Source organism: Pipistrellus hanaki, assembly GCF_964339955.1.
Source record: "Pipistrellus hanaki genome assembly, contig: scaffold_62, whole genome shotgun sequence".
NCBI lineage: Eukaryota > Metazoa > Chordata > Mammalia > Chiroptera > Vespertilionidae > Pipistrellus > Pipistrellus hanaki.
Window position 1 is genome coordinate 161,827 of NW_028182273.1, and position 21,366 is coordinate 183,192.

Below are 21,366 nucleotides of genomic sequence, written 5' to 3' on the forward strand. Positions count from 1 at the left end.
CAAGGTCTGGTTTCTGGGACTCCCTTTCCCTCTGCCCTCTGCGTCTGTGCCCAGGTGGTCTCTGCTGGCCTCCACGCCTCTTGCCCTCCATTCCTTGCTTGAGGCCTTAAACTTGGGCTTCTCTTACCCCGGGTCCCACTGAAGGTGCAGGCAGCAGCCCTGGGCCTATTTCGGCCACCAGTGGGGCAGGGGGGGGGCTCGGAGCTCGGCTGGAGGGGCTCAGATGGCACTCTGCCATCTTCCTCCTTGACCCCCGCGTGGGTTTGGAGCACTCGGAGGCCTGGGTCCATGTCGAGCTGCCCACGTCCCTGTGGGCACAACATGGCCACCCCAGCCTCAGGGCCCAGCGCTGACCGCAGTGCTGAAGGAGGCGAGAGTCACCAACCTCCTGCCATCTATCCCTCGGCCTGCCACCCTTTCCACCCCCGCCCCTCTCTGTTCCCTGCCCACCTCCTTGTCCCCCTGCCCCGCCCACAGGCTTGGGCATTGGTGGCAAGTGGGTGCCCCACCGGCTGCTCCTGCATCAGCCTCCTGGAAGGCTGTCCAGGCCCGGCTGGGAGGGCGTCTCTGGCCTGCTGGCCCTGCTTAGGCCCCATAGGCCGGCTCTGCATCAACAGCCTCCCTGACCTCGGGCCACAGCCCCACCCCCACTGCAGCCTGGAGGAGGGGCATCTGGGGTGTCCCCAAGAATGCTCAGGAATCAAGGGCCTGAAGGGGGGGGGGCGGTCACTGATGATGAGCCTGCACCCACACCAGCACCACAACCCCGGCTGCCATACACATTGGTCCCCTGTGCTCTGCCCCAACTGCACCCTGGGGGCTGCCTGTGTTGAGGGAAGGGCCTGGGAAAAGCCAGGAGGGGTGACCACACAGCCCGGCAGGGAAATGAAGCCAGACACTGCAGCCAGCAGGTCTCCCTCCAGCCACACACGCTGTTACTAAAGACCTCTTCCCACCAAGCAGAGGAGGGGGCAGGGGAAATCTAGTCAGAAGCCGAGGCAACAAACTGGTGTCAGTGGCAGAGTGATCTAGGAAGGCCACACCCAGAGCTGTGGTGGCAGGCAGGGCCTGGGGGGTTCTCCAGTGTATGCAGTTGGCTGCCTGTCCCCCCCCCCCTCCCCCACTCCTCACCCCACTTCTCCCGGCTTTGTGGAAGGCTGCTGGGTGCTCGTCTCAGGAGCCATCTGTAATTTAACTATCCCCGTCTTACCCTTCCACCTGACCCTGGGGTGTCTTCAAACCCTCTGTTCCTAGACGTTCTGGAGCTAAGTGTGTGGTCCATACACTAGAGGTTCTACACACCTCCCAGTTGCTCTCATTTCAGAATACAATTTTCCAAACATCAGGTTTTTTTATTTCAAAATTTGCACATTACAGTTTTTAAATACAAAATGTTCACTTTCTTTGCACGTAAGAAATTTCAGACATTTTCATGTCAATTAGCTTCTTTTTAACCAAATTCTCCCGTTAAAAATAAATACATTTAAATTATTGAACCATTGTATTGTCTCAATACTCACAACTTTAGAAAACAGACCTGAAGGTAGCATCCAGTTCTGAGCGGGCCACCATGTGAGGTGTGCAAGGCGGCTCACACTTGCAGGTGAGACCCCTCCCGTGGCCGCATGGCACTGGCGGTCTGCTGGAACCTTGCCCCTGATGTAACAGACGTGACCTCAAACCACAATATTACTATGAACTTTAGAAGCCAACACTGCCTGTCAAATGGGTTGATGTAGGACAGTGCTCACTGCTCACAGAAACTTGCTTTGGGGGAGAAAATGACATTTGACACGAGCCTAAGGCAGTTTAATGAGAGGCCCAGCATTTCCTGTGGACTCTGTAAACCAGCCCATTTTCAAGTTGCAAGGAAACAATATGGTGCCTTCAGTCACCAGGCACACGAGCCTCAGGTTTAAACCAGGGGCTTCTAGGGGTGAAACCTCTGGCAGGGGTGGCAGAGGCTCAGCCCAGGGCAGGCGCCCTGTTCCCGGCCATGCCTGCCCGCAGGGGGGCACCAGGCTGGTGGTAGTGTTGTAGGCACCACCTTTGTGCTCCCCCGAGCTGGGCTGGGGCAGGACCTGGTGCGAGTGGCCCACACGTGCTTAGCAGCTGCAATGAGGGCGCGTGAGGACACCACAGGCACAGTGGGAAGAACTACTTGCCACCATCCCCGTGACAAGCACGCACACACGGGGGCACATATACATGGGAGCACACACATGGACACACACATGGGCAAGGACATGGGGGTGCACATTGCTGTGCGCCTGCATAAGGGTGTCAAAGGAAATGCCCCCAGGAGTTTGTTTATGCATTCACTTTACCTCTGAATGTTTTGGGTTTTATAAATAAAGTGTTAAAATCATTGAATGGTAAACAATTAACCATCAAAGCCGGGGGATAGGCCCTGTACCAGGACCTGTGTAAAACAGCTTCAGGCAAATGAAGTTTGGCCTTAGAGGTGCCAGCGAGACCCCGTGCACCACCCATTCCGGCTCGGGGCAGTGGCTCAGGAGGGCTTCAGGTGCTGGATGGCAGGGGCTTAGATGACAGGGGCCCAGTTGGAAGCTCTGCTCTCGGGCTCAGAGTCTCCCAACTGCCAGGGGGACAGGCAACCTGGGCGGCCCTCATGCACTGAGCTCTCTCATCACCAGTTAACCACCAACAGGACAAAGCACTGCCCCTGCAGAGTCAGACGATCACCCCCCCCCCCCCCCCCGTCCCTCACCAAGTCCACTCTCCATGGTGGGTGGGGGGAGGCACGGTGCGGGGCCAGGGGGTCCCTGGATGCATTCAGTCACCCCTTACTCTCCGTGGGGAAGGGCTGGGTTTTTCTCCAAATCCCCAGAGGAGGCCGTGCACAACAGCCGTGGAGCCCAGTAAACTTGAGGTGAAAGTGGGTGCAAACATTCTTTTTGGCCTGGACCGCCCCCCACTCCCGTTTTCAGACCTAGAAGAGTAAAAACCTAGAAGTCGCTTTGCTATGGATCAGTCAGAGGTGCCCACGAACCGCACATAGGCCGAGAACACACACAGCCCCAGCTCTGGGACCACAGCTGCCATCGGCGGGAAGCAGGCCCCGCCTGTCATCCCTGATTAGAGACATTCAAGCCGCAGGTGCGGGTGGGCCCCCCCCTACACGGACGGGTGGCGGTGCCGGACCTTCCAGCGCCGGGAGCGCACTCGGAAGAAGAAGAACATCACCATCAGGAAGGTGGCGGAGGCCACGTAGAGCAGGACGCAGAGGCTCATGTCCAAGCTGGAGAAGCCCATCCCCAGAAAGGGCGCGGCTGCCTCCGCCTCCGCCTCCCTGCGGCCCTCGGGCCCAGCCAGTCCCGGGCGTGACCCCTCTGAGGGGCGAGGAGTGGGGGGCAGTGCCCCGGGCTGGCGCAGGCTCTGGGCCCCGTGGCCTCCAGGCCTCTCTGGGTTGGCTCGGCCTCCCTCCCGCTCTTCGGCCTCGCCCGTGCCGCCCAGGGCCGCGGCGTACGTGTGCACGAGGTTGTCGCTGCTGTAGTGCCGCTTCAGGAACAGCAGCACCTGGTCTTCGTCCCAGCTGTCCAGGCCCCGCAGCTCCTCGTGGCAGGTGGGGCAGAGGTCCGGAGTGGGCCACGCGACCTTGGGGAACCTGGGGTCCTCGCTCAGGTGGCCTGGGCGCGGGAGGGAGGCAGCTGGGGAGGTCTTCCCTCAACTTACCCACCCCCCACGGCTGCCACGCCACAGGCCTCCCGCCACGTCAGGTGCCTGTCTCCCCCACCTTCTTGGCCCACCCATACCCTGGGACCTCCGTGGGGACTGGATGACGCCTACAATCCTCTCCTCACCTTTCCTGCACAGCAGCGGCCATGTCCCTCGGGCGGCTGCCACTCCCCTGCCCTGCTCCTGTCTGTCCCACTGCTTTGCTAGAAGTGGGCCGGGGACTACGGGGCTAGGAGACACTCCCATGGGCTGTAGAAAGCCCATTTCTGTGGCAGGGTGATGACGGGGGAGGGGGCACAGGCTCCTGGAGCTCAGTGCTGCCAGTGCAACCTCAGAGTTGCTGGGAGCACAGGTGGTAGGGAGAGGCACGGGAAGGCCCGACACCTGCAGCAGGGCCTCCACGGAGGTGCCTCCACCTGCAACAACAGGAGAGCAAGGCCAGCAAACAGGAGGGGCCGGGGCCACACCACGTGACCAGAGCCAGCAGGCAGCTCTGGTGCAAAGAGCAACCAATTTTCTTTATTGCTTGCGTTGTCGTATGTTTTTGTAAGACAGTGGATTAAATAAAACCAGCAGTTTAGGGGTTTTTCTGTTCATCTCTATCAAGATTTACTTCTGAGCGGAATTATGTTTAAGCCTAATTTTAATCTGCCTCTGATTTAGGAGCAGTTTGAATTACTTAACTCTGAGAAAATGTATGCGCCCTACTTAGGTTTTAAACAAAGCCATTTTGAGGAGTTTGATTTATCATCTGAGAGCAGATTTTAATGACACTAAAATTCCTTCCTGAAAATTAATCATGACCCAAGCCTCCCCCTCCATCTACTGGGCCTCGTGGGCTCCTCAGGGGGTACATGTTGCCTGTCAGCTCCCACGAGGCTCGAGGGAGAGAAGAGTCTGGAAGGCAGACACCCTGGAAGGTCCTGAAACCGATGTCAGAGCGGGGCTGGCGCTGGCTGTGAGCCCGGGGAGGCGGAGCGGCACCGAGGTCAGGCCATCCCCACAATCAGTGCTCCCCCGCCCCCTACAGGACCCGCCGACGGGCATGGGCAGGCCACCACGGCTTCTGCTTACCTGCCAGGCGGCTGTTCACGAGGTTATGTTTCTTCCACAGCCAGAGGATAGCTTGGTCTGGGGTTTTCACGGAATCCATGGACTCTTTAGCCATTTCCTCAAAATGCTCCCCACACTCCTTACAGCCGAAGAAGGTGAGTAGGTACCTCCGGATGGTCTGCAGCACCGCCTGGGGGTCGTCTTCGAAACCTGCAGGGAGCAAGCACCGTGGCACTGCGGGAACAGAGCACAGAACGTGTCTGACGGTTCCCACAGGAACCAGGGCTGGGGTGGTGCCGGGAACCAGGAACCGGCCCAGGCCTGGCGCTGAACGGGGAGGAGCAGCACCTTCCCAAACAGACAGCAAGCATGTCAAACTCGCGGCCCACAACGCATGTTTTTGCGGCCCAGCCAATATAACGGTATGTGGGAAACATTTTAATAAACATTTCGTAACTTAATTTTTACACTATCCTGTTATACATAATAGTTTATATCAAACTACAACGTTCACTGATGACCGGTTACTGTAAGTGTGCTGCATCCTTTCCCTTACGCGCCTCAAGCGCAGGCACACCATTTCTCTCCACAAATATCAGCAGCAAATATTTTAGCAGCCAATGGCCATATCCTTCATCTTGGACTCACTTTTTTGGTGTGTGCAACAGGAAATATTTTGCTTTCGGAGAACAAGAAGAATAGGTTTATTTGCATTACACTTATTAATTTATGCAGTTATTTAGTATCTAGTAAGTTAATGTTCAAGAAAATATATTAATTTTTATTAAAATGTCCTATTATTTTGTTAACAATGACTCATCTATTTCAGCCTTTGTATTCAGCATGTTTATCGAAATAAACGTATGTTTCTATGAAAATAGAAGCTGTTGCTTTTTTGTGGTCACATAAACTTAAACTTTGTTTATTTGTCCAGTGTTCGTCGAATCTGACATGCACCTGTGCAGCCCCCAGAACGAGCACCAGAGGAAGGACCGCCAGGGGCGAGCTGCGCCTCTGACTTCCGACCAGGTTCTGGCTTCACCCCAGAGCAGGGCTCTGCCTCCCACCTCACAAGCAGCCCACGGCTGGCGCCGGGCGCTCCTGACTAAGTGCTGTGTCGCTCCCAAGTCCTTGCACAACACAAGCCCAGTGCAGTGGCTGGAGCTCGCGGGCAGCCTGGGCCGGATGGGCAGTGCCAGGGCTGTCTGGGGAACGGCAGGCACCAGGACCTGCCCTCTGAGGAGGGGCTGAACCTCTGGTGGGAGCGCTCCAGCATTTCCCCCCCAGTCCCCCGCCCCCCATTACAGCCTGGCATGGGGCCCGAGTAAACACACCCTGACGTTTTGGGAAGCAGCCACAAGACCGGGGGGAAGGGAGGGGCAGAGTCAGCGTGGCACTAACATGCCCTGGGAAAGCCACAGGGCAGGGCAGCCTGGGCTGGGCCCAGCAGGCCCGTCAGACAGCGAGGAGGAGGTTAAGCACACAGGGAGTCCTTGAGGTTACACATTAAATGTCAGCGTTAAAAGACACGCAGCAAACTAACGGGAAAACAAAAGGCACACTTTTGAGACTGAATCAGTCAGAACCAACAGCAGGCCCTCACGGTCTCTGGCTGAAGCTGTCATGGCTCTGCCTCATGGCCATGCCCACTAGCCCTGAAGCCCCAGAGGCCTTTTCCCTGTCGGTCAGTCACTAACGCTGGCGGCCATTCCACTCAGAGGTGTGTGCTGAGCCGACGCCCCCTAAGCTGTGTCCAGGGCAGCGGGCAGTGCCCACAGGAGACTGCCATGTGATGCGCTCGGCTGGCCTCTGCCCGTAGCCCCTCGCCAGCAGCCGGCAGTCCTGGGCCGACATCTGCTCCGCTTCACCGTAATCCTCCTTTTCTCTCCCAGCCAAGCACTGCTCACTGCGACCTCCTAATCTTTAAAGTGCACAAGAACCACAAGCTCTACCTGAGGGGATTAGGGGCCACGCAGGCTTTTAGTTGATGGGTTTAAATGTCCAATAAGGAGAGGGAAACCTCCCAAGACATAATCCGGTGTCTCCGTCTGACCCAGTTCTGCAGCACGAGACGTGTTCCCAGCAGAGCTGCAATGTGCATGGCCACCACCACCAGGCGAGATCCCGCGGGATCCGTGCGCTCTGCCGTGTGCCGCCCTTCGACACCAGGCAGCGCTGCACCGCCTCGCAGTCTCCTGGGGACACAGCCTGGCGGCTACCAGGCGGCCTTTAGCAGCTCTGCTGCCAGGGCCGGACCCGGGAGCTCCGCATTTCCCGAAAGCCATGCTGCTCCTGTCCTGCTGACTCTTCACAGAATCTCTGGTCTCACAGCTCACCTCTGCCCCACGAGACCCCAGAACTCAGTGCTGCCTGGAGGAGAGCCTGGAGGAGAGCGTGGCTGTACGAACGGCCGAGGGTGGCCCTGCCCTCTGCACCTGGTGGGTGAGCCCGATCTGCCTGGCAGGGTGTGGGGAAGTGATGCCGGTGCCCGCAGAGGCCGAGCGCGCCTTCCTGGGTGGTGAGGAGCGGCTGGCTGCAGGGCTTGGACCTTCTGAGTCCAGACCCACGAGCACCCCCTGGTCCCACACAAGAGCCACCACATCTGGGTTAGTTAGTTTACACTTTAACTGGGAAGAACACTGGACTGTGTGAGTCAGCATGTAACATGAGCATCAGTGGACCTCACCAACTAAGAAATTGACAACCGAGCCCAGCTGGCGTGGCTCCTTGGTTGAGCATCAATCTATGAACCTGGAGTCACGGCGCTCTTCCTGGTCAGGGCATATGCCCGGTTGCAGGCTTGCTCCCCAGTAGGGGGCGTGCAGGAGGCAGTCGATGGATGTTCTCTCTCATTGATGTTTCTCTCTCTCTCTCCCCACCTCTCTGAAATAAAAACCATATTTAAAAAAAGGGAAATGACAACTAAGACAGCAGTTGTCCCGTGTGGCCAGCGGCCTGCTGGGGCCAGGCAGTGTCTGCACAACCAAGTCCAAAGGGTAAAGTATCCAGCACATTTCGCAGTGTCTACGGAGCATGCAGAACATGACGATGCTGCGTTAGCTACTTCCTGGTGACTGAAGTTAGTAAACCCACTCAAACTTTGGTAGTTTTGCCTTGTGGCAGGTGGCCCCTGAGATGGCCCTGGGTCGCCAGCTCCTGTGAGCAGGTGGGGCCGTGGCTGACTTCTAACGACAAGAACACGCACAGCGAGGGACTCACTCTGACGGAGCCAGTGCTGTGAGAGCTGCTGTGGGGAGGACACGGGGAGGAACAGCTAGCAGTGACACGGCTGCCTCCACCACGTGAGGACGGGGTCCTCTCCCAGTCGGACCTTCAGGTGAGACCCTGGCCCTCAGGCGGACACACTGCCCTGCAGAGGACTCGGCTTGGCCACATCAGATTCCTGACCCACAGTCGCTGTGAGACAAGAGTGCACTGTTTCAAGCTGCTGGGTTTAGGGTAACTTGTTATGCATCGAGAGGTGAAGCACACCCTTTTCCACTGAGTCTCATACGTTTAAAGCACAAGCAGAGATTCCCACACAGGCCCTCCCCGGGCCGGGTCTGGGCGGCTGCAGGGCCCCTGCAGGTGCTGGGCCCAGGGAGGGAGAATTCGGCATCGGGTGAGTGGGGTCTGCGACGTGAAAAGACGCTCCCTCCGCCTGCTTAGCAGGGGACCCCAGAGCCTCGACAACACACGGTCTTACAGCGAACCCCCACTCTGAGCTTCCGAGGGCCCTGGCCGGCATCCCAGGTATGCAGGGGCAGACAGCGCCATGGCCGTGCAGGGACGTTACCTGTGTCACCCAGCGCGTCAGGCTGGATCCCGGCCTGAACAGTCAGAGTGTGGAACAACTTCCAGAGAGAACACGTGTAACCCCTCAACTCCGGGCGGCTTCCTTGACATCCAACCCACTTAATCTGATTAGTGAGGAATATTCCAGAAATCTGAGAAAAGAAAGAATAACAGATAATTGAACTCTTAGAAGTAGAAATACAAATAGTTGGTGCGTGTCCTCTGACAGGGTAGTCACACATGGAGACACGTATCCGACATGCTCACACCAGGCCCGTGCACACCACAACCTGGCACAGCTGGTCCTGGGAGGATGAGGCTCTCAGCGACCCTCACTACGGGCACCAGGCTGAAGGGCAGCTCAGCCACACTCTTACTAAACACATTGGTTTAGGTGCAAACTCAAAATTTTCTGCAAGCCCCAGTGCCACCCCTGAGAAACCACCCCTGCCTGTGCGGTGGCCGTCACCAACGTCCGTGCCCCGAGGACTCGGCAGGGAGCGGACAGCACCAGGGCAGAGGAGTAGACATGCAGGTGCCATGGGGACGGGACAGAGACCACCCAGAGGGGCCTGAGGAGGTGGGCAGGAGCGGGAGGTGCGCACCCGCATCTTGTTGTTGACCAGGTCCAGGACGGCGTTGTAGGGGACCCGGTCCAGAGGGAGGCTGGCCAGCCACTCCTGCAGCATCTCCAGCAGCTTCCTGACGGGCGGGCGACCGGGGAACAGCTGAGGGGGAAGCACCACACTTAGGCCCCTGGAAAGGCAGGCAGCCCCTCACCCGGCAACCCCACACCCGAGCACAGCGCCAGGAGACAGGCAGAGCGGCGCTGCCGAGAGGGCCCCTCACACCTGAGCTATGTCTTACGAGATGACATCCATGCTGAAGAACAGCAGTGATCGCGCACTGTCAGCTCCAGAAACGCTCTCCTGACAAGCCGCCCAGGACCACTACCAACTACGAGCAGGAATCTCCAGCCCGAGTCTGAGGAAGGCGGCTAAGGATGCGGCCACCCTGGCCCCAGGGCTGGGCCCGCCGCTCGCTGAGCTGGTGCTGACAGCAGAGGCCGAGGGGCCGACCGCTGAGCCGCTGACCCATGAGCAGGAGGACATCCCGGAGATTCCAGAATTCTGAACCCACAAAGGATCAAAGCCCGTGCGTGCAGCAGCTTTCCTTTACTCGTGGGAAACGCACTAGGCACCTCCCGGTTATTCTTTTAAACGTAAGTTCTATCTCCTCCATTTTCTCAAAACTCAGTGAGCAATCTCTGACCATGCAAAGTGTGGAATGCGAATCTGTTTAGGGACCTTACATGAGGCAAAAAAACCTCTTAAGTCCAGCCTCCGTATTTCTTAAGACAAAACAAGCATCGTGTTGCAGTGCTGCGAATGGGGCCCTAGGTCTCTGCTGGGCCCTAGGACCCCGGCTAGGCTACCCCAGGAGTCTGAGAGCAGAGGAGCCACAGCCAGGCCCAGACAGGGCTGCGGGGGCAAGAGAACCAGGGCTCAGACCTGCTCCAGGAACCTGAGGGGGGCCTCCAGCCTCCCTCCTCCCAGAATCATCTGGGCCAGAAAACAACAGTCCGCAAAGGCAGGAACTAAACTTCCATGAACATCACGCGACCTCCTACTAAAGGAGAGGCACCCACAGCACTGGTCCTGGGCACCCCCCACCCCGCAGCAGACCCAGAGGATGAGGATAGCGGCCACGCTGTACCCTCCTGAGATGCTGTCTGCCTACTCCTGTTGTCCCCATCCCCCATGTCATGGGGCTGCTGGCCCAGCCACACCGAGTCAGTCCCACAGCTCCCACCATACTCACCACCCCCCTGGGTAAGTACCCCCGGAGATTGCCCTCCTGCCCATGCCCCCCCTCCCCCAGACCCCCTGCTTAGTGCCCCCTCAGGCCTGGCATCTGCATGAGCCACGCTCCCAGTACCGAAAGCGGGTTGGACATCGTTGGTCAGCAAACCGCACGTCCACGGACTGAGCCCCCAGCCCAGAGCAGACCTCACACACCTTGGCAACGATAGTAACAAAGTCCTTCAGTGTTTTCAGCTCGGCTCCGGCCAGTGTCCTGTGGGCGGCCAGCTCCACCCTCAGGAGGTAGTGCAGCCCCGACTCCAGGTCCGCTGTGTACAGTTTTGACCTGAGATATCACAGAGCCAGGTGTGAATGCCTTCTCTCCAGGGAGCCCCCCACCACCCAGGGGGGCCCGAGCCGCCAGCGAGCTGAGCCCGCAGCTTCCTGTCACCCGGCTTCCTGGTGCTCACCCCCCGCCCCTCCTGTCCAAAGGGAGCACTTGCCTGTCAAACTCCCTCCACACCACGACTTCAGAGTTTTCTTCTTTGCTTGGCTTTTCAGGAAACGCAAGCGACTTTTTCCTCACATCTGGCAACGACTTCAAATAAGAGGAAAAAAATGACCGGAGAGGCTTCGCGCTGCGAGAAAGGGGTGGGTGGGTGTGGGCTGAGCTGGAGCCCAAATCTGGCCCTGAGCTGCCCAGGCCCCTTCGTGAGGGAGGGAAGCTGTACTCCCCTCTCCTACCTTTCACTGCAGGTGCCCTGGGTGTGGCCTCGGAGCTGACCCCATGCCCCTCTCCCCAGGACACGAGACAAACCCACACTACCCTGAGCCCAGCTGCTCAGGGACACCGTGGGCCGTGGAGCGGCTGAGCATCCCTGCACCAGCTCTATGACGTGTGGTGGCCTCGGCCTCGGTCCTCCCGATCCTGCTGCACACGGGCCCCTCAAGCTACAGGGTGTGTGAAGGCCGACTGAGACCTTCTAGAAGCTCAAGGTCATGCAAAGTACGCAGGGCACAGTATCAACCACACTCTAAGTTACATCCTACAGATGACACTCCAACGTAAACGATCCTTGGTCTTTGAGGCGAACGGCAGTGCTCAGGGAGCCGGGAGAGGGCAGTGGCTGAGCCGGGCCCGGCCTCTGCTGCAGGCCCGGTGCTCAGTCCTAAGGAGCTTGGCCGCAGGTGGTACAGACGCCCAGTTCCACAAAAGCCCGAGGTCCCCAGGCCAGCGGGGTGCGTGAGAACCACGAAGGGGGGCGGAGAGGTGGGGACCAGGCAGGCAGCCCAGGTTTCAGAGGCGACCTAACCCTCCCACAATCTTTTCCAATTCTGGTTTATCTCAGGGGCCCAGTGAAGAGGCCATCTGTGCTCTCATGGCTTCTGTGCATCTCAGGAAGGAGAGTGGACTGAGGGGATGGAGTCCAGAGCCCACCCGTGCCCACTGCTCACTGGGGAGGGTGGGTGCCCCCCACGACTCTTCGCCCTTCCTCCCCCCACCGCCAGACACAGATGCGGACCAGACCACGTCTGGCTTGGCATGAGCTCCCACCCGGGTGGTTCTGGGATGCCACCTTCAAGCAGTTCTTCAGCCAAACTACTCTTACATGTTAATTAACCCGTGGGATCCATTTGGGTAAATCAGGTAACAGGAAGGAACGGAAGAGATGCCAAGCTTCTCCAGAAAGGCCGGGTCGCTGTCCAGGGCTCTCTTCACTGCGATGTTCTCGTAAGGACTCAGGTCTAGGATCACCTGCATGAGGAGGGAAGGTCACCCTGGGCCCAGGCGGGTCCGCAGGGAGCGATGCAGAGGGAGTCCTGCTCACGGAACCAGAGCAGCGTTACCGGGAACACTCTGCACCTGTCTTCTCCACAACCAGACGGTCACATCTAAGGCAACTGAGCGTGACGGACACCCTGGCAGAAACCACAGACGGTCCGAGGGGACCTGCCAGTGGCCCTGTGCGGTCCTGTCCCAGCCAGCATGTCCTCCACGAAACTGACCATCAAGTGCCCCCGCCCCTGGAGCCAGCCCCAGCATCTCCGACAGCAACGGGGCCCTGGCCTCTGCCTTGGGCCCAGGTGGGGACAGGGGGGAGGATTCGACTCTGAGCAGAGCTGGGGAGCTGCTGCCTCCACCTGGTAGCCATCTGGCTAAAAGTTGGGAGCCCAGAATACAACAACCAAACAGAGACAGGAGCACAGCAGCAACACTAGCTCCGTCCCCGCCCCCTGAACCCCATGCCCACTCGGGGACAAGGCCAGCCTGTGCCCTCTTCTCCTGCCCTCAGAGACACTCCCCCATTGTCTTCTCCAAAAACCAGCCAATTCTCACCCCCGGAATCTAGGCCCAGGCCCCGTGCTGAACCCATCACATCAGAACCTAACAGGATAAAGACACGGTACCTCACGTCCAACATACGAGCTGTTGCTCTCAAACAGAATAGCCACATAGTAGCCCTCATGGTTGTCAATGAGAGAAAGAACGTCACTGGGCCTTTTAAGAGGAAAAAAAGGCTTTTAGTGCTTTTGGGAACAGTGAGCTGGCCACCAGGTAGAGTGCCCATCCCATTTAGTGCGCATCTGAGTTTTGTAGAATTAATTCGACACCTAACATGCCATTTTCTCTTCCGGAACCACGCACCGAATAGGGTCCAAAGCCGGGCAGGCGGGAGGCCTGTTTGCGTCCGTGTGGTTCTGCAGGAAGTCGATCATGGCTTGTCTCACCATCTGCAGCTCTCGGTCAGGCCCTGGGGAAGCAACCACCATCACCTCGGGGACTCCCCACTTGCCCCCCAAACCCAGGTCCCCAGCGGGGTGCCTCATCACCGAGAGCTTGGTACGGACAGCAGCGAGTCCCACGACAGGAGGCTGCATGGTGAGGTGACACAGGCGTGCAGGCATAAGCCGGGCACGCCAACTCCGCCCACACCTGGTTTACACCAGGCAGGACGTCCTCTGACTAGAACGCAGTCACCGTGGGCTGACTGGTCACCCTCTGGGGCCTGATCTGGGTGCCTGTTACCTGGTGGTCCCATTCATAAAAAACCACCAGATGTGCACTGCTCCAATATTTTTTTCAATTATAAAGTTTACTTTGAAAAAATAAAATAAAAACTTTGTCACGCCTAGCCAGTTTGGATCGAGCGTTGGCCTGCGGATGGAAGGGTCCTGGGTTCGATTCTTGTCAAAGGGCACATGCCTGGGTTGCGGGCTCGATCCCCAGTGTGGGGCATGTAGGAGGCAGCTGACCAATGATTATCTTTTTTTTTTTTTAAATATATTTTATTGATTTTGTACAGAGAGGAAGGGAGAGAGATAGAGAGTTAGAAACATCGATGAGAGAGAGTCATCAATCAGCTGCCTCTTGCACACCCCCTACTGGGGATCTGCCCGCAACCAAGGTACATGCCCTTGACCGGAATCGAACCCGGGACCCTTCAGTCCCCAAGCCGATGCTCTATCCATTGAGCCAAACCGGTCCCGGCAATGATTATCTTTTATCACTGATGTTTCTATTTCTCTCAATCTCTCCCTTCCTCTCTGAAATCATTAAAAAGACACACACACACACACACACACACACACACACACACTAATCTGGCCACTTAGTGTGTGTATATAGAGGCCCGGTGCATGAATTCGTGCATAGGTAGGGTCCAGCCAGCCTGGCCAGGGGGAGGGGACATGGGCGGTTGGCCTGCCTGCCTGCTGGTCGAACTCCTTGTTGAGGAGACAATTTGCATATTAGCCTTTTATTATATAGGATAGACACCGAGTAGCCAGATTATGCATTTAGAGATCATAATAATCTGGCCACTCATTGTGTGTGTGTGTGTGTGTATAACAAACAAAAGACTTTGTCACTGCTGTGTTTGCCAAAGAAGGCAGAGCACAAAATAAAAACTTCCTGCTGAACCCTGGCTGGTGTTGCTCAATGGTCAGTGTCAGTCTATGGATTGAAGGGTCAGGCTCGCTTCCTAGTCAAAGGCATGTACCTTGGTTGCAGGTTTGATCCCCAGCCCTGTTTGGGGCGTATGCAGGAGGCAACCAATCGATGTGGCTCTCTCACATCCATGTCTCTGTCTCTCTTTCCCTCCCTCCCTTCCACTCTCTCAGAAAATCTCCTGGAGGAGGAGTAACAAAAGCCAAACAAACAACACCTCCTGCTGAGACTTTGCCTGCCGAATGCTTACAGGGGTGGGCAGGAGGCTTAGCTGGGGCTAGGACAGGTTCCTGAACCATTTGTTGTGATGGGTGCCTGAGGCAAACCTACAGTAAAGACACAGTGCTTATGTCCTCACCTTTAAAGTTTTCGCCAGTTGTAAAGTCCTTTGTGAATGCTCTAAAATACTAAAAGGAAAAATAGAGGACAAATGAGAAACAGCCTTAGCTGGTGTCTTGTCAATGTATGATCTTTAGCCAACCAACAAGCATCAGGTACCCCAAAGTCACCTCCCCCCAGAAAGTCTGCTCAAAGCCCCGAGGCCCCAGAGGAGGAGCCAGAGGCTGTGTCTGTGGATCTGAGGCCTCCTGCCACGTGTACAGGTGACTCGCACCCGCAACTTCACTTACACGCTCTGACCCAAGAGGGCAGAGCCACAGACAGCGCCTTCCCCGCCCCTAAGGGGGCGCCAAAAGGGACCCTCTGCAAGCAGACACCCCCACCACTTCTACAGAAGCGCCTCACATGCTGGGACGGATTGGGGGGGACTGCCTATGGTGAGCCCAGCTCAGAGAGAAGGTCCAGCGGAGCCGCGAGGCAGGGGCGCTCACCCGGAAGCTGGGGTAGAAGTGGATGTCGTAGGCCTGGCACACCTCGTGGTTGCTTTTCTCCGCACAGTCCAGGGCAGCGACGCGGATGGCGGCGGCCCAGTCTGAAAAGCAGAGCGAGACCTTCACGTGAGAGAAGCATGGACTGACTGCCTCCTGTCGTGCCGACGAGGACTGACTCGGCCACCTCTGTCGTACAGGACGACGCTCCAAACCACTGTGCAACCCGGCCAGGCTGACGTTTTTATTAAGGAAAACTCCAAAAACCCGAATGAAATAGAGATAACAATGCAGCCATGTGTGTCCCTTTGTCAGTGCCAACGATGATCAGCTGCTGGAACCTTGTCCATCCAAAGGCCCCCCACTTCCAGCACTGTACCCAGCAGTTGCACTTCTAAAGGACAGGGCTCTGCACTCCCATCTGCCAACTACGTCATCATGGCGAGTGGTCACACGATCCCCCGGCAGCAAGCACCCGGCGACGCACAGCTCCTGACTGTCTCGGGAGCCAGGGCTCTGGAGGGTGGCTGACCCTTGCATAGCAACTCCTACCCTCTCCCCCTGCGCCCCACCTACTTGCCATCTCCATTGGCTGTCCCAGGCATCCCTCCCAAAATGCAACCCAGAGGCTCCTGATCCTCTGCCTCTGCACCCTGCGCCCATCCTGCTCCCAGAAGTGGAAACCGAGCTACCTTCCCATGGTGGGGGCAACGCAGACCATAGGCACCAGCCTGGTTTCCAGCCTCCAGCTGCTGGGCCTTCCAGTGTGCAGGAGGCAGACCCCCCTCTGATGCAGGCACTGGGCTGGAGGCATAAAAATGAAAACCTCATTTTCCACAGGAATGTAACCAAGTGCTTATTCTGCCTCTGAGGCTCTCCGTTTGCACACCTGACACGCGCAATCCTGGGAGAACACGGGTTCCATACAGAGCCCATCCCATACCCGCTTCAGGTGTGTCTGAAAACAAAGACCTGAGTGCGGGGAGCACTCGGGACACGGTCGTGAATGCCTGCAGAGCAGACATCCATCTCGCAGGAGCTTGCTGGAGCACACCAGCAGGGACAGGGTGGTGGGGGCCTGGCTTCTAGGACCCCTGAGAATCCACAAGTCCGCCTGTAACTGCCACTCCACATACACACGTCCCCTGGAGCCGGCTGCCGTCCGGTGGAGGGGCACGCCGACCCTCACAGGCCTTTGTCTGTCTTTGAAAGAAGGCCGTCTGTGGGAGGCCACCCAACACAGACAGGGAGGATTTCAGTTACTGTCCCTGCAGGTCTCCGGGCAGATGGGCACATTCAGGGAAGACAAAAGAGACACTCTCTGTTCCCAAATAAAATGCAAGCCATTTCAAAGGGCTGCTTCAGTGTCTCTGCCTCATTCAGCTGGGCTCCTCCCCTCCTCCTGCCCACCTGCCTGTCTGGGTCCCCCACACAACGAAGACACCACTGTGCCCCGAAAGCACAGCGTCTGGTTTCAGCTTCCCCAGCGACGCCCGTGCCGGCAGAGGCTCCAAGGCTGCCACCAGGGGAGCCACCAGCAGTGGCCACAGCCTTTTTTTTTAGGACACAGGCTTTAAAAAACGCGTGTGAAACAGTTGCGTCTCCAGATACAGCAGACTACCGTATTTTCCGGCGTATAAGACGACCCCCTAATTTTACAGTTAAAACATAGGTTTAGGCCTATATTCGCTGTATAAGACTACCCCCCTCTTCCGAGGCAACACCAGTTCTTTTTTTAATAGACCACCTCTCTGACTCTGGCCAATCTGAGCAGGCTTTTTACTAGAACAGTGTAGCTTCGGGTACAGAACATGTACACTGTGTTCTTATTTCACGTTTAGTGTCCAATAACCATACAGCTTACCCTACCAGAATTAAACCTTTTACTATTACTTGTCAAATCCTAAGGAAAGGTCTGTGGAAGTCTATTCTGGCCGCGCATCAGTGGGTCTGGATGACGACAGGACAGCGTGGGAGCTCTGAGGTTTAAAGGATTTGTTTCCAAGGCACAGCACCCAGTTCTGGCTTCTCCACCCTCGTGCAGTCAAGGTGGCGTAGGGGTTCCTAACACCACGGTCCAGCCATGGGAAGGCAATTCTCCCACCTGGTGCAGGGCCCTTCCTGGCTGAGCAAAGGTCTTTTCGGATAAACTCCAAGTTCAAGCCACATACGGACAGGTGGAAATTCAGCCCCACACAACGGAGCAGCGCAGTCCCGGTTACGCAGAAGCTGTGTGCGGAGTGCAGGCATGTCTCTGAGCCTCACCGAGCCCAGGGCCCAGCGATGTTCAGCTCAGGCTGTATGGGGTCCTCCAGGCCTCAGGCATCACAACATGTGAGATGGGAAGCAGCGTTTACGACCTGGCTTCCTCCCGGTGCAGGTGTGATGAGGCTGTGTCTCACAGGGGCACCTGGGCCCACAACGGGAAGAGGCCCCCACTGCCTGTCTCTAGCCTCCCCTGCAGCCTCTGAGACCATCCACAGACCTCCTGGGCTCTCCACCCACCATCCCTGCAGGTGATTCCCACTGCCACCAGCACCCCATCCTCCCAGGCCCATTCCTTCCTTCTTCTGGTGAACAGACACTGGTGCCCCAGCTCATCACCGAGAAGGCTGCAGCCTTGCCACACAGAAGCCAAGTCCAGGTGATGGAGAGCTCAGAGGGGGGCAGGGCTAAGGGCCCCTCCGCCCTCATTCTCTGCAGACCCAGGGAGTGAGCCAGTCGGTTCAGGAGCGGTGTAGCCTGTCACCCAGCTGTGTGACCACTAGTGGGTGACTCGGTCTCATGATGGTACAGGGAAGACAAGGTGTGTGCAGTGGCCACGGCGCCAGGTCCAGCCCCCTCAGTCTCTCCTCCACAATTCCAGGGCCAGTTATGGGAAACCTGCCCGCCTTCCCTTTAGCAAGAACAGATACCAAGGACACGGTGCCCAGTCTCCACAGACATTTCAGAGGCTCCTGGGTGTGGCCTGCCCCAGGCATAGGTGTCTCCCTCTTTAGGGAGAAGCAGACAAGTGGAGCTAAACCACAGCTCCAGGCGAAGGGTTTTCAGGAACAGCAGGACGTGGACAGCCTGAGCCAAATCTACACAACAGCCCAGTGACACTGGTTACTCCCAACTGCTGACCTTTGTTTGTCGTCACCTTATTTTTTTCTGCAGCGCAGTGCAGCCTCGCAGGGTGCAGCTGTAATCGTCTGCCCCTCCTGATCCAACCAGGGGGTCACCATCTGCCCGACAGGCCCCCATTCCCCTGGGGAGGGTGTCCTTGCCTGAAATGACCTTTAACTGCTGCCTATGAAGCCTTCATTCGGCATACCCCCGGAGACCTTCCGGTTCCCCAACGGGGTGCTCCGGGCCCATGAGGCAGGGCATAAAGCCCATCATATCTCCACAGTTACTGCGAGGAACTTCCTATGTTAACAGGCTGGACGGAGGGGTGCGGGGAGCACAGCGCGGGAGCAGAGGGTGAAGGCCCTCCTTCCCAACACATCCCCAATGCTGAAATGAGGCACAGAGGGGCCTGCGGCTGGTCAGTCCCAGGGGGCACAGGGTCAGAGTTAATGACTCCTCAGCTGGGGAACTGGAGGGTGTGTCATCACGAGGGGAGCCACCGCCACGTTCTGGTCTCCTTGGCCATGGGCCCTTCCTTGCCTCAAGTCCCTGGGAAAGTGACCCTGACTCCAGCTTGTGTTCACAGATGCTGGGCCTCACGCTGAGAGTCCGACCCACGGGCCTGGGCTGGGCTGACACCATGCACCCCTATCAAGTCCCAGGGGACCCTGTCAGAGCTGGCAGCTTGGCTCTTGGGACCCTCTGCCTAGGTCCCCACAAACCCTCCCTTCTCGCCCTGCCTGCCTCCCGCAGCCTGTGGGTCACAGTGGTCTTTAACTTTTAGCTGTCTCTGCCTCCCGACTCAGGCCCGTTTTTCCAGCTGGGACTTGGACAGGGTCCAGCCCTTTTCAGATAGCCTTATTTGGCTAATGGTTAAGTTAATCACGCCACTCGGGATGGATGTGTTGTTTCACTTTCGGAAGTAACCCGCTAAGTTCCAGGGACAATTTTCAAGGCTCCTTACCTGCTGGTTCAATGAAGGAGTAGTTTGCAATATTTTAATCATAGTTTACGACTTTTGTATTCCAGAAACTAAACTGAACAAAAATAAAAACATGCAAAAAATAGGTGATAAATGTCTTACCAGAGCTACCTGCATTTTAATTGATATATCTGTCTCTGTAACCAAATAACAAGTGAGAACTTAATTAAAAACTCTCCACATTATTGACATGCTTGTTTGTTCTCAAATAAAAGGCTTTAAAAAACAAACCCGCCCTGTTAAGGAACGCTTTGCCTCAGCTGTGACCAGTGCAGAACACGAGGCAGTTAAAACATTAGATCAGAGGACAAACCCTTCAGAATCCAAAGGTCCCAACACCCTGCGTTAAGAGGAGAAAGCACCTGAAAGACAACCGTTCACATTACCCACAAAGACCCTATTGAAGCTTCTTTCAAGTTTCTCTGTGAATCGCCTTAGACCTGAGAACGTCCCACAGCGAGGGCAGGAAGGGGCCACGGCCATGTGTCCCGTCTTGGAACGTGATGGCAGGTGAGCGCGGCGCCTGCGGGGCCGGCCCCGCCTCGGAGCACTGTACTCCTCTCAACGCGGGGCCAGCTCGGCTGCGGGACGGAGGCTGCACCCCGCTGGCCACCCCACGCGCCATGGAGGAGATGAGGAACTCGGGGCATCAAGATCAGAGCGGAACCTGCAACCACAGACTCCGGACGGGGCGGGGTCCCGGACGGCAGGTGCCCGAGGCCGCGGGTCTGGACAGGAGCTTCCCGGTGGAAGGCTGGGACGGACTTCTCCTGCGTCTACACCACCGTGTTGGGGTGCCCAAGGTGGGGGCTCACTCTGAGCGTCCATGTGGGCGGCCCCCAAACCGGGAGGAGGAAGCAGCATTTAAAGGGAAAGCGGCTGCGGGCCGACCTGCGTGCGGACCCTCCCAGATCCGGGACCCTCGGCCGAGAGCGACGCCTGAGGGGGTGGGTCCGAGGCAGGACACCCGGGGACGAAGGCCGGGGGGTCGAGGAAGCGCTGGGACCCCAGGCCAGCGCGGGGAGCCGGGAGACACGGAGGCCGCCGGCCCCCACCTGCGGGGTGAGGCGGGGAAGGTCCCGTCTTCCTCGCAGGAGGGTCCTCGGGCCCGGGGACCGCGCAGGCCCGCGGGGAAGGGCGTGGCGGCCCCCCCCCCCCCCCCGAGCCCGGGCGAGTCCCCGCCGCAGGGCCGGCCGCCCGGGCGCCTCACCTCGCACGTCCCCGGCCAGAGCCCGCCAGGTGGGCGCGTAGCCGATGCAGTGGCCGCACCACGACGAGTAGAACTGCACCAGCCACGCGGCCGAGCTGTTGGCCGTGGCGGCGCGCACGCTGCCGCTGTCCAGCACCCACACGGCGTCCTCGCCCGCGCGGTACAGCGCCGCGCCGCCCGGGCCCGGGCCCGCCGCCGCCGCCGCCAGCAGGACCAGCAGCGGGGGCAGCCGCGCCGAGGGCGGGCGCCGGGCTCGGGCCGCCGTCCCCTTCGGGGCCCCCGGGCTACGCGCCCCGGCCGTCGCCCCGGCCGCCGCCATGTTTGAAGTGGCTCGGCGCGCCTGACCTTTCACCCTGGCAACCGCCGTCACGTGAGCAAGGTCCCGCCTCCGAGCACCAGGCGCCGCCTGAAGCCCCGCCTCCCAGGCGCCCCTCAAGACCACGCCCCGCCTCTCAAAGGCCACGCCCCCGCCGCCCCGGCCTCCTCCGCGGAGACAGAGATTCGCGAGATTTAGCAAACGAAAATCTAGGACTCCCAGTTTTGTGAAAAATTTTAAAAATATTTATTTTTAAAAGTATACTTTTTAAAAAATATATATATATTTTTATTGATTTCAGACAGCGAGATAGAAACATCAATGATCGGCTGCCTCCTGCACGCCCCCTGCTGGGGAGGGAGCCTGCACACTTGACATGTGCCTTGATGGAGGATAGAACTGTGACTCCTGGTTTATAGTGTTAACTTAAAATCGTTCAAACCTGTAAAGAGGTTTTATGAGTTTATTTGAGCCAAACTGCTGACAATTGCAAGACAGCAGAATCTCAACGTATTGGGATAATGCTCCGGAGAATGGCAGTTTTTCACCCTGTTTTATGCATTACAATCAAAGGAAGTGGGTTACATGAAATCCATTGGTGATAGATCGGGAAGTTGGAGAA

At 57.7% G+C, this 21,366-nt stretch overlaps 1 protein-coding gene across 1 annotated transcript; it reads right to left on the minus strand.

Annotated features, from left to right (window-relative positions):
- Positions 1 to 1,335: 1,335 nt before the first annotated feature.
- On the minus strand, positions 1,336 to 20,776 carry QSOX2 (quiescin sulfhydryl oxidase 2). The gene is made up of 12 exons (XM_084907354.1): positions 20,429 to 20,776; positions 15,129 to 15,229; positions 14,657 to 14,705; positions 12,997 to 13,102; positions 12,759 to 12,849; positions 11,960 to 12,105; positions 10,853 to 10,987; positions 10,566 to 10,695; positions 9,153 to 9,275; positions 8,549 to 8,699; positions 4,774 to 4,962; positions 1,336 to 3,650 (listed from the first exon to the last, which is right to left on the minus strand). Exons 1-12 carry the CDS (start codon positions 20,745 to 20,747, stop codon positions 3,139 to 3,141), a joined length of 2,052 nt encoding a protein of 683 aa, XP_084763480.1. The 5' UTR covers positions 20,748 to 20,776; the 3' UTR covers positions 1,336 to 3,138.
- Between the last annotated feature and the right edge of the window lie 590 nt (positions 20,777 to 21,366).

What these genes read in the sequence shown, in the direction of transcription:
- QSOX2 (XM_084907354.1), bottom strand. Translation starts at nt 20,747, where the DNA reads ATGGCGGCGGCCGGGGCGACGGCCGGGGCGCGTAGCCCGGGGGCCCCG. An exon ending in TCTGGCCGGGGACGTGCGAG is followed by an intron (nt 15,230 to 20,428) that starts GTGAGGCGCCCG and finishes TCTGCTTTTCAG; the next exon opens with ACTGGGCCGCCGCCATCCGC. An exon ending in TCCCACGGGTTAATTAACAT is followed by an intron (nt 10,988 to 11,959) that starts GTAAGAGTAGTT and finishes CCTTTCTCGCAG; the next exon opens with CGCGAAGCCTCTCCGGTCAT.